This window comes from Rhineura floridana, chromosome 2 (assembly GCF_030035675.1).
Source record: "Rhineura floridana isolate rRhiFlo1 chromosome 2, rRhiFlo1.hap2, whole genome shotgun sequence".
Lineage (NCBI taxonomy): Eukaryota > Metazoa > Chordata > Lepidosauria > Squamata > Rhineuridae > Rhineura > Rhineura floridana.
Genome location: NC_084481.1, coordinates 233,955,723 through 233,967,826, shown reverse-complemented (window position 1 = coordinate 233,967,826; position 12,104 = coordinate 233,955,723). Strand labels below are relative to the sequence as shown.

Below are 12,104 nucleotides of genomic sequence, written 5' to 3'. Positions count from 1 at the left end.
CTCAGGAGTTATGTGCCCTGCCACCTGTGCAGTCGTGGGCAAGCGGCATAGTCCCAAGGAGTCCAGTTGCCCCCCAGCTGGCAGTTGCAGACAAGTAAGGGGCTGGCTTGTGCAGCTGTGGCAAGCTGAGCAGGCCCTAGCCAGCTGGGGAGGACTAGCCTCAGAGGGAGGCAATGGGAAACCCCCTCTGAATACCACTTACCATGAAATTCCTATTCATAGGATAGCCAGAAGTCAGGACTGACTTGAAGGCAGTCCATTTCCATTTTACTGGGCTTTTATGTGTTCCGGTTTCAAACTGTCCTAAAACATTTATTTATTTCCTGAAGGCTGCATGAAAGCTTACATGTCCTTAAGACACTGCAGGGGGTTTTTTTAGGGTGGGGAGGGTTGTTTTTAACATTTTTGTTGGCTTGTTATTGATTTCATTCTATTGGATAATAATAATAATAATAATAATAATAATAATAATAAGATTGAATTTATATCCCGCCCTTCCTCCCAAAGGAGCCCAATTTTAACAAGAAAAAGAAAAACATACAAAATTTGATTTTGTTCTGTAACCCACTTTCAGCGAGCTCTCAATCCGTCAAACCAATTATTAGATAACAGCGCATAAAAATAGAACATCGCATAAATCATCACCAGGACACGAAATCAGCATGTACACGAACCGAATAGCGAGGAAAGTCAAGTGGCAGCAACGCAATCTTGAGATCGGCCAGGGAGCGACCCACGGAGCCCTCCGCCAGTGATGAGGGCGTGGCTTCTGGGGTTGGTCCCGCCTCCAGCAGCTATGCCCGGCCTCTGGGCGTGGCCTACGTCTCGGACCCCGAGCCTCGCCCCAGGCATGGCATCGCCGCCGCAGAAACTTTGAGCTCGGTGGGTGGGCGTGGCTCTCTCTCCGCCCCGCCCCTTGCTGAAGGGAGGGGGAAGCCGACTCCTCCTCCGCCGCCGCCAATAGCTTGAAGCAACGGGGGCGGCGGCTTTGCACAGCGGAGCATGAAGCGGCGGAGCAAAGAGGCGCCCGTGCCTTCGGGGTGCCAAGGCAAGGGGATCGCCCCCTCTTCCTCCTCGCCCAAGGTGGGCCAGGCCGCGTCCACAGCCAGGTCCCCCCTGCAACCTGCCGGGTAGGTCAGCCTCTCTGCGCGCCCCCGGCTCGAGGAAGGGGCCCGGCGGGAGGCGGTGCGCGCCGCCGCCGCCGCCCCCCTGCCCCCCTTGCCCCCCCTGCCCGGCGCGCCTCTCCATCCGACCAGCCTTCCGCTCTCGTCCTGCCACCTGCGAGCGCTCCTCTCCGCGCCTCTGGGCTCCCTCCTTGCGCGGGGCGGGGAAGGGGGCGCGCTGGTGGTGGGCTTCCTTTATGAACAAGAGAAAGACGGGCATTTTAAGAAGGCGCCCCCCCCCCGCACGTGGAGCATCCGGTGTGGTCGACCCGCCCTAGTCATGGAATCATAGAATAGTAGAGTTGGAAGGGGCCTATAAGGCCATCAAGTCCAACCCCCTGCTCAATGCAGGAATCCAAATAGTCCCCTCTCCTCCAGATATAGGAGGCTCAGGGCGAGGTACAGGGGACTGGAAAAGCGCTGGGTGGCTGAGAGACACGCGCCCCGGCACCCTAGAGATCCCTGGTTAAGACAAGGGTTTTAACTGTTTTTAGATTATTTTTAAAAATCTCTTACCATTGCTGCGTCTGCCGCCCTGGGCTCCTATCTCATTATGGGGAGTAACACAACAGGGCAACCTTTGCCAGCCTGGTGCTGATGGGGGTTGTAGTCCAGAACATATGGAGGGCACCAGGTTGGTGAAGGCTGCAGTAGGAATAACTCCAAAACGACAGGATTTGGCACTTGCAAAATTTCCTAATCCCCTAATCTGGTGCCCTCCAGATGTCGTCTGACTCCCATCCGCCTCAGCCACCATTGCCAGTGGTCAGGGATGATAGGAGGAGGAGGTCAACATATGGAGGATGCCAGGGTAGGGAAGGGTGCTTTCAGGAGGAAGCTGCATAGAGGTGCGTTCTATGTGCGTTCAAAGTGCTGGTTTTGGATGTACAAAGCCCTATACAGCTGGGGACCAGGATACCTGAAAGACCGTCTTACTCCTTATATACCCAGTCGATCACTGCGCTCTGCAGGCGAGGGCCTCCTGCAGATACCATCTTATCAGGAGGCCCGTTCTGCACAACATAGGAAGCGGACCTTTAGTGTGGCGGCACCTTCCCTGTGGAATTCCCTACCTTTGAATATTAGGCAGGGGTCATCTCTGCTATCTTTGCAGCACCTATTGAGGACCTTCATGTTTCAAGAAGCCTTTGAGGTAGAGACCTTATCCCAGTCTGCGTCTGTGCTGGAATTGCTTTTTTTTTAAAATAATGTTTTTAAAGATGTTTTGTTTAATATATTTTAAAGTCTGTTGTGTTTTTGTTTGCTGCCCCGGGCTCCTACTGGGAGGAAGGACGGGATTTAAATTTAATGTTGTTGTTGTTATGTGCCTTCAAGTCGATTACGACTTATGGCTACCCTATGAATCAGTGACCTCCAATAGCATCTGTCGTGAACCACCCTGTTCAGAGCTTGTAAATTCAGGTCTGTGGCTTCCTTTATGGAATCAATCCATCCCTTGTTTGGCCTTCCTCTTTTTCTACTCCCTTCTGTTTTTCCCAGCATTATTGCCTTTTCTAGTCAATCACGTCTTCTCATTGTGTGTCCAAAGTATGATAACCTGAGTGTCATCATTTTAGCTTCTAATGACAGTTCTGGTTTAATTTGTTCTGACACCCAATTATTTGTCTTTTTTGTGGTCCATGTTATGCGCGAAGTTCTCCTCCAACACCAAATTAAATAAATACCTTTAATAAATAAATAAATAAATAATAAACTTGCTTCCGAGCAAACATAGTGTGTGATCAGGCTGTTAAGCGCCACACTCTTTTTCTTCTGTAATCAGCCCAAATAATAGAAAAAATATATGTCCTGTGCTGATCTTGTTTTAGCGGGAGGAAGCAACATTATTAAGACAGTTGATATAGTTGAGATGGTCACTTTAAATATGTCTGATTTACTTTGCAATTTTAGTGAAGTTTCCTATAGGAAATCGTTTTCTTTTGGTTTTGTTTCTATGAATATGTGAAGTACAGCAACACTTTGCAAAATTTATACTAAAAAAACTCCAAACGTAATTGTGGAATAATGGCACTGACTTCTGCAAAATAGTCTCCAGTGGACCTCAGAAGTGTCTCAATTTGCACAAGATAAAACAGTGGGAGATGAAATATATTCTAGCAAAATTCTAGGTGTGCTCTATGTTTTTAATTGATCGTGAACCCCTTGCCTTAAATAAAGTGGTTTAAACATAGCAGGCTGAAAACATGTATCCTCTTTTTTCCAACAACTAGAGTCCTTGCTAAAGTAGCAGCATATTGTAATCAGTCTGATTTTACATTAAACTGCAGTTTCAGGTCCAACTGTTAATGCACCCAAAATAGAAATAGACCATAACCTCCAGTTTGAAACAAAAAAGGCTATCTTCACCATCATATGACATTGACCAATAAAAAGGCTTTGAAATTAATAAAAATAATTTTGACACAGATTTCTAGGATGAATAATGAGGGAAATAAAATTTTCTAGTGTAGATTCTCTGTAGAAACATTAGTAACACAGGAAAGAAGCAAAGTAAGAAGAACACCAACAAACATACAAAAATATAATTCTCCATCTTTGGAGATGGCAGGTGTTGCCACCACTCACCATATGCTCAGAGGCACATGTTACCAAATTCTTCCAAGCTACACAGCAAGTGGATTGGACTGTGAAAGACCAACCCAAATTGTGTTTGCATTTTGACAACTTTGTAGGGCAGTCCAATATCTCAGAGAGGAGTTCAGGTCTCCTGCTCCGCTGGTGCATTCACTATAGCTGCCCAATTTCCCTGCTTTTTAAAGTTTGGTAGAAATATCTGTGGGCTATAGGTATATTCTTAAACCGCAAGGTTTTTTGCCTATTAGTGAATTATTATAGGAACCTAGGATGCTGCCTTCTACCTAGTCAGAGCAATGGCTTATCTAGCTCAGTGCTGCCTGCACTGATTGGCAGCAGCTCTGCAGGGTTTCAGACAGGAATCTTTTCCCATCTCCTACTTGGAGATGCCATCGAGGATTGAACCTGCATGCAAAGCGGATGCTGCAACCACTGAGCTATGCTCCTGCTTTCACATTTGCATCCTGGCCCTTCCTCCCTAGCAGTGTAAATTGAAATGACCCCATTTTATCCTCATGCCAGCCCTGCGAGGTAGGTTGGTTGGAGAGATGCAACTGGCTCAAGGCTACCTGGTGAACTTTATGGCACAATGGGGATTCAAACCCAGGTGACTTTCTGGTCCAAGCTGAAAACCGGAGTGGCTACATTCAGCACTGCATCTTTCCTCCAGCTGGTGCTGTGCTGGCTGGGGCTGATGGCAGCTGTAGTCCGAAACCTCTGGAGGGCACCAGGTTGGGGAAGGCTACAGAGCACCATCAGAAGTACACACGATACTCCAAATGCACGGATGCCCTCCTTGTTTCTTTATTACACACAAAGCACCAACAGCTGGCTTCATACATGACATTTTAAAACATCTTAAGGGGTTCTCACTTGGAGAGCCAGTGTGGCCTAGTGGTTAGAGTGTTGGACTAGGACCTGGGAGACCACGGTTTGAATCCCCACATAGCCACGAAGCTCACTGGGTAACCCTGGGCCAGTCACTACCTCTCAGCCTCAGAGGGAGGCAGTGGTAAACCCCCTCTGAATACCACTTACCCTGAAAACCCTATTCATAGCGTTGTCGTAAGTTGGGATTGACTTGAAGGCAGTCCATTTCCATTTTAGAGAGTCAGTGTGGCATAGTGGTTTGAGTGCTGAGACCAGGGTTCAAATCCCCACACAGCCATGAAGCTGACTGGGTGACCTTGGGCCAGTCACTGCCTCTCAGCCTCAGAAGGAGGCAATGGTAAACCCCCTCTGAATACTGCTTACCATGGAAACCCTCTTCATAGGGTTTACAGGCAGTCCATTTTTTTTTCAAGGGGCTCCCACAGTTGATGAGCTCGCCTCTCCCAAATGCATTCCTCAGGATGCTGTTTTTCTGCTGAAAATTTCCCCTCGGGTAGCCTTTCCCATCCACAGGAGGAAAAATAGATGGGCACCATATATTTTCCCTACATCTGAAGGTATCTTTTTGTGTATCCTTCCACCTGCTGCTTTTCAGGTCGAGAGAGAGAGATAGACTGTGTGTTAGGATAAAGCTGCCGATGGCCACGAGCCCTGATGGCTCCACTCCTCCTCCAGTGTGCCTCTAAATGCCAGTTGCGGGGAGCCCCAAGTGAGGAGAGCCCTGCTGTGGCCCTCGGGCCCTGCTTTTGGGTTTCCAGTGGGGGCATCTGGTGGGCCATGGTGAGCAGGGCTGTGGAGTCGGAGTCGGAAGCAATTTTGGGTGGAGTCAGACTCAGAGTCGGTAGAAATGTACTGACTCCGGTGTCAAAATAAAATTAAAATTAATTTATTAATATTAATAAATTAATATACATTTGCCATTTATGAAGGAGTCGGACGGTAGAAAAAACAGAGGAGTTGGAGTCGGAGTCGAAGGTTTGATGTACCAACTCCACAGCCCTGAGGTGAGAACAGGAAGCTGGACTAGACGGGCCTCTTTTGGCCTGATCCAGCCCCAGGCCTCTTCTTACGGTCTTATCTGCCCGAAATGGTCTACTGTGGTCCTAAATTGGAAACCTTGTGTCTAGGCTATACCACTTCAGTCTGCATATGGGGGAGGAGTGTCAGGAGGGAATTCCCCCTTGCCCCAAAGAAGCAAAGACGAGGGTAGAACCCTTTTTCCCAATCGGTGACTTTTTTTACATGCAAGGAACAATTTCTGCATGGAAGAGGCAGGACACTCCCTCCTCTGTGAGCCTCCACCCCATGGCAGTTCAGAAGTGGTACAGCCCAGACACCTCAGTGAGATCTAGGCCTGAGGTGCACACGGTACATGGTGTGTTAATCATAGTAGCCCCCCCTGCCACCCAGCTTGCAGTCTCCAGTGGGGGACAGGTGTGGAGGAGAGGGGTGTCTCGGCCAGGACCTGCCCTACCATTAGGCACGTGGAGGTGGCTGCCTCCAGCACTGGCTGCTGAGGGATGGTGGGATAACAGCAGCACCCCTTGGCCATTCCTTCGGGGCTCCCCCCTTCCCCAATTCCTCAGTCCCATCTTTTGAGGCACCCCCCCCCCCCGAAGGCAAAGCTTGTTGCTAACCTGGGCTGTTTGTCTCTCTCCCTGGCACACCAGCAGGGCCATAGAGACGGTGGCATGCAACGTAATCTAGTTGCACATGTCTCAATGTGTGGCTTAGAACTCAGCCTTTGCCAACCAGGTGCCCTCCAGCCGTGCTGGCTGGGGCCGATGAGGATTATACTGCAATACGTATGGAAGGCATATGTAGGGTTGCACGGGTAATCTCCAGCTATAAAGAGAATCAACCTATGCTTTTGATTTGCAAATTGCTTTAACTGATTTTAATATTGCATTTTTACACTGTTGCAATCCACCCTGGCACCTCATGCTGAAGACTGGGTAAGAAATAACAGCAACAATGACCAAACACATTTTTCCTGGTTTATTTTCCTCCCTGCCATCCTCGGCATCAGATGCCACCTCCCAGTATTTTTTTAAAAGGTTGAGGATCCGCTCTTTGAGGAACTTCTTTACACCTAACATTACCAAAGTTATGATTAAAACAGGGTGACAACACTGTGTTTGTGACCTGCCACACACTAATAATTACACAGATCTTCTGATGAAAAAAGCAACAGCCTGTGTGAGTAACACACACAGGCTGCTGGCCTCCTTCCTGCCCTCCTTCTCCCCCTTTGGCTGCATCCTGAATGGGCTCTTCCAAGTCTGTCTCTGTAATGCTTTTTTGTTTTGGTCCTAGCTGCATCGTCCAAGTGGGGTTGCCCTTGCAAAGGTTCAGGGGGCAAAGGCTCTGGGCCAAACAAATCTCTCCAGCTGGTGTGTCTGAGCTGTCTGTCTGGTGCGCAGCCAGGAGCCTGCCTGGTGCAGCCCTTCCAGACAGCCTGAGGCCCAGATTTTCTGCTCCCCCTACCTTTCTAAAACAAGCACCTTTTTGCTTTGCTTTCAAGGCGCCTGGGCCTGTTCATATAACATGAGCCTATGCATATTTGTGTCCTGAACTTCTGCTGAGTCTTTTAAGTACCTTGGGGCGTCTCCCCTGAGAGCTGCCCCTTCTTATGTACAGTATTTATTTATTTATTTATTTGATTTATATCCCACCCTTCCTCCCAGCAGGAGCCCAGCGCATCAAACAAAAGCACTAAAAACACTTTAAAACATCATAAAAACAGACATTAAAATACATTAAAACAAAACAACTTTAAATGCATTTTTTTAAAAAAAGCTTTGAAGACTTTTTTTTTAAAGGTTAAAAAGTATTGTTAAAAAAAAGGTTTAAAAGCATATTAAAAAGGAATTCCAACACAGATGCAGACTGGGATAGGTCTCAACTTAAAAGGCATTTAATCTGGCTAGGAAATTGAGGGCAGTCATGCCAATGACTTTTCCAGGGTTAGTGCTCAGCTCTGGGACATGCCAGGTCCGCCTGTGTGCCTCTGAGAATGTGTAGAGTGCGTCCATGTTCTTTCACACTCCTCTGACTCATTCCTTTACCGGAAGTCGCTGATTCATAGGGTTGCCGTAAGTTGAAATTGACTTGAAGGCACATAAGAACAGCAACAGGTCCCAGAAAAAAAAACCTGGAAAAATAAGGGGAGGGAAAATATTCCCCCTCCCTGAATTTTTCCATTTTTCTTCTGGGCTTTCACATCTCTAATTGAGTCCTTGAACAGCTTAATGGCTGGATGATAATCAGAATTCCAGTCTGTGTGCTGGGATAACAGAATTAAAGAGGCCGGCAGGGGTCTTGGGCCTACTGTGGTGCAAAACGATACTGTGGGCCTACTCTGCAACCAGGCTGTGTGGCAGGCATGCCAGACCTTGTGCTTGGCTGAGGCCTTGAAGCAAGATCTCTTATGGCAGGAACGGGTAGCCCTTTTCAGCCCAAGGCCGCTTTCCCTCATGTGCAGGTTCCCAGGGGCCGCATGCCAGTAGTGGGTGGGGCCAGAGGCAAAAAGTGGGCAGAGCAACAGGTGCGCCTCTTACCTTTGTCCCATAGGCTACTTTCTAACCCTGCAAAAGTCAAAGGTTTCTATGGAAGCTACTCAGCTCTCCCAATTGTCTCCCAGGGCAGGGCCTCCGTTGCAGAGCAGCCGAGCCACAGGCAAAATAAACTCTCTGCTTGCATCTTCCTAGTTCTCTTGCAAGAGCACAGAGAAGGCCCCTTGTAAGCGGGCTCCAGGGCTGTTACTAATAGCATAATGCATGCTTACAGATGGGCCTGTGTGATGAGCCATGATTGTTACCTATTAAAATAATTGGCCTTTTCCCTGAGCCTGACAAGAGTCAGAGCCCTGATGGATTTTATTAAGTTAAAATGAGATACAGCGCCTTGCAAAAGTGATCAGACCCCTGACCAATGATCTCATATTACTGAATTACAAATGGTGCATTGTAATTTCGTTCTGTATGGTATTTTATTTTGAAACACAAACTCAAAATCAATTATTGTAAGGTGACATTGGTTTTATGTTGGGAAATGTTTGTAAGAAACATAAAAAACTGAAACATGTTGTTGCATGAGCAACCCTTCTCAGTTTACACAGATGAAAGAAATTGCCCTATCAAGGACACAGTTACCCTACCATTGGCCTCCACCTGTGAACCATTCAAGTTGCTGTCACAGTTGTCAGGATAAAAACCCCACTGTTGAAGGATCATTGGACAGGCTGTGGATCTGAAGGAAAATGAAGGACAAAGAGCATTCTACAGAAGTGAGATAATGTAGTGCAGATGCCTAGATTAGGAAAAGGGTACAAGATAAGAACATAAGAAGAGCCTGCTGGATCAGGCCAGTGGCCCATCTAGTCCAGCATCCTGTTCTCACAGTGGCCAACCAGGTGCCTGGGGGAAGCCCGCAAGCAAATAATATCCAAGTGTTTGAATATCTCAGTGAGTACAGTTGGATCAATAACCAGGAAGTGGTAGCTGCATCACACCACCCAGGCACTGCCAAGAAAAGGCTGTCCCTCAAAACTCAGTGCTCAGACAAGAAGGAGACTTGGGGGAGAAGCCACAGAGAGACCAACAATCACTCTGAAGGAGTTACAGAGTTCAGTGGCTGGGAGTGGAGTTATGGTGCACCAGTCAACCCTATCAGGGGCTCTGCATAACACTGGCTTGTATGGGAGGGTGGCTAGAAAGAAGCCTTTATTCAAAAAGTACCATCTGAAAGCACATCTGGAGTTTGCCAGAAAGCGTGAGAGTGCCCCAGCTGTGATGTGGGGAAAGATTTTGTGGTCAGATGAGACCAAGATAGAGCTTTTTGGCCAAAACTCGAAGCGCTATGTGGCGCAAACCTAACACTGCCCATGCTCAAGACACACCATCCCTACAGTGAGGTATGGTGGTGGCAGCATCATGCTGTGGGGATGCTTCTCATCAGCAGGGACTGGGCATCTTGTTAAAATGGAAGGAAGAATGGATGGAGCAAAATACAGGGAAATGCTGAAGGAGAGCCTGCTTCAGCGTACTGAAAAACTGAAGCTTGGGAGGAAATTCACTTTTCATCAGGATAATGATCCCAAGCACAAAGCAACAGTGGAATGACTCAAGAACAAAAAGGTGAATGCCCTACAGTGGCCCAGTCAAAGTCCTGATCTCAATCCCATTGAGAATCTGTGGCACTATTTGAAAATTGCGGTCCAACATCCAAGCGACCTGAATGACCCTGAGCGAATCTGCCAAGAAGAATGAGCCAAAATCCCGCCGACATCGTGTGCAAAGCTGGTACATACAGTACCTTCCCCAAAAGACTTAAAGCTGTTATTGCAGCTAAAGGTGGCTCTACCAAATATTAATGTGTGGGGGTTGAATACTTATACAAGCAACATGTTTCAGATTTTTATCTTTCTTACAAATATTTCCCAACATAAAACCAATGTCACATTACAATAATTGATTTTGCATTTCAGTGTTTCACAATAAAATATTGACGGAATGAAATTACAAGGTACTATTTGTAATTCAGTAATATGAGAGCACTGATTACTTTTGCAAGGCACTGTACTATCTTCTGACAAGATCTTTGGCTTGCCTCTTTGTAAAGAAATTTATCCCAGGTCCATGAGCTGATACATGCAAATCCAACATTGAATCTGTTTGCAGTCTTGCTCCATTGCTCATGAATAGAGGACCTCAGGCCAGTGGCGGTTCTTGGCTCCAAGTCAGTGGGGCAGTGGAATCCGCTCTGGGTTTTAGTCCCAAGTTTCAAGGAGCTGTCCAAGGAAGCTCCTTGAAAATTCAATCTAAAACCTGGAGCAGATTCCACTGCCCCACTGACATGGAACCAACAGCCGCTACTGCCTCAGGCCCAGGGGCTTAATGTGGCCCTTCAGGCAACTCTGTCAGGCCCTCAGAACTCTCCCCACACCTTTGTCCTCACATACCCTGCTCCATGCCCTCCTTGAGTTCTTTCTCTGGGAATGGGTCATTGAACTGGGCTAACGATTCTTGACTGCCTGGAGGGAGAATTCTCTGTGGGTGTTGAAAGCTCTGGCCTTCTTTTGCATCTTTTGCACCCATTACCACACCCACTTTTGCCTGTGACCCCGCCCACCACTGTCATGTGGCCCCTGGACGATTCCTAATGAGGGAATGTGGCTTTCAGGATCAAAAAGGTTTCCTCTTCCTGTGTTAGACAGTCTGTCCATCTTTATTTTAAAAAACTTTATAGCAGCATATATGCCTCTTTCACAGTGCATCTTTCACCATAATAAAAAAAACAGCAAAATTCACAAATTTATGGATATCTGTGGTGTTCTTGCATTGTATTGTGTATTTTGATTTTATCCTGTGAATCTTCTTGGTATTTTATATGACAGGCGGTATATAAAATATTTTAACACAACAAATAAATACAGTTGCAAAAATAGCTGCAAAACTGCCTTTGGAGAGCCAGGTATGTGGGTGGTTGCCACCCTGGGCTCCTACTGGGAGGAAGGGCGGGATATAAATCAAATAACAACTAAAAAAAAATGTCTCTGGTACTAGCCAACTGGCACCTACCACAGCTAGCCTTGCCCGTAAATGCTGGGGAACATGTTGCAGAGCAGAGGAGGTGCTTTGTAATCATCCCTGAGTTTGTGATGTCGACATGACCTCAGGGTAGGGATCAAGGGAAATGTCACCTTTGGGGATGTCACTGACAGGTGTTTCAAAACAGGAAAACAGCACACTTCTGTTTGTTGGGAACCTGATTATTATGGCTATTTGGCTGCTGTCTCTAAACATGCTGTGACACTGCCCTGTGAGTGTGTTTAGGTATCTTCCCAAAGCATCCTCAAAGCAAAGGAAATTTGGAAAATACCTTGCAAAATTGTTTATCGGCTGGGGTTTGCATGGACAACACTTTTGCTGAGCTAAGTGTTGCATCAGAACTCAGAATCGTTAGCTGCATCTCCCTTGTGTAAAAAAACCTCCTCTTGAAACCTAGGAAGAGACAGAGAGTGTGTGTATGGTACGTGTGGGATCATTTTCTGGCTCATTCACGCCCTTGTAGCTTTTGGTCCGAATGTGCCTTGTGGCGCAATGGTATATTTATTTATTTATTTATTTATTTATACAAAACTCTTAATATCCTGCCCATCCTCCAGTTTAGAGCACAGGATGGCAAACAGCAGAAATAAATGAAACAACCCTATAAAGAATAAAACATCATTTAAAAACAGTGAATCGTGATAAAACTACAGTAAGATCAGCAGCGATAGTATCATTAGAAACCACACCCAGAAAAAACAGTGTTTTCCTTGTGGTCCAAAAACCTGGCCAAATAACATGGCCATTAGCCGCCTCTTAAAAATCTCCCAACAGCGAGGGCAGACCGAACGTCACTCGGAAGGGAGTTCCACAGGTGAGGTGCCACCACCACGGAGAATGCCCT

The 12,104-nt window shown here is 46.9% G+C and overlaps 1 protein-coding gene across 1 annotated transcript in view; it reads left to right on the top strand.

Moving 5' to 3' along the window:
- The first annotated feature begins 958 nt into the window (after positions 1 to 958).
- The window catches only part of ABHD12B (abhydrolase domain containing 12B), a 40,346-nt gene continuing 29,200 nt past the window's right edge, over positions 959 to 12,104 (top strand). The window contains exon 1 of the mRNA XM_061612575.1: positions 959 to 1,130. Coding sequence (XP_061468559.1) covers positions 1,003 to 1,130 — 128 coding nt within the window. The 5' untranslated portion in view covers positions 959 to 1,002. The remainder of the gene's footprint in view (positions 1,131 to 12,104) is intronic.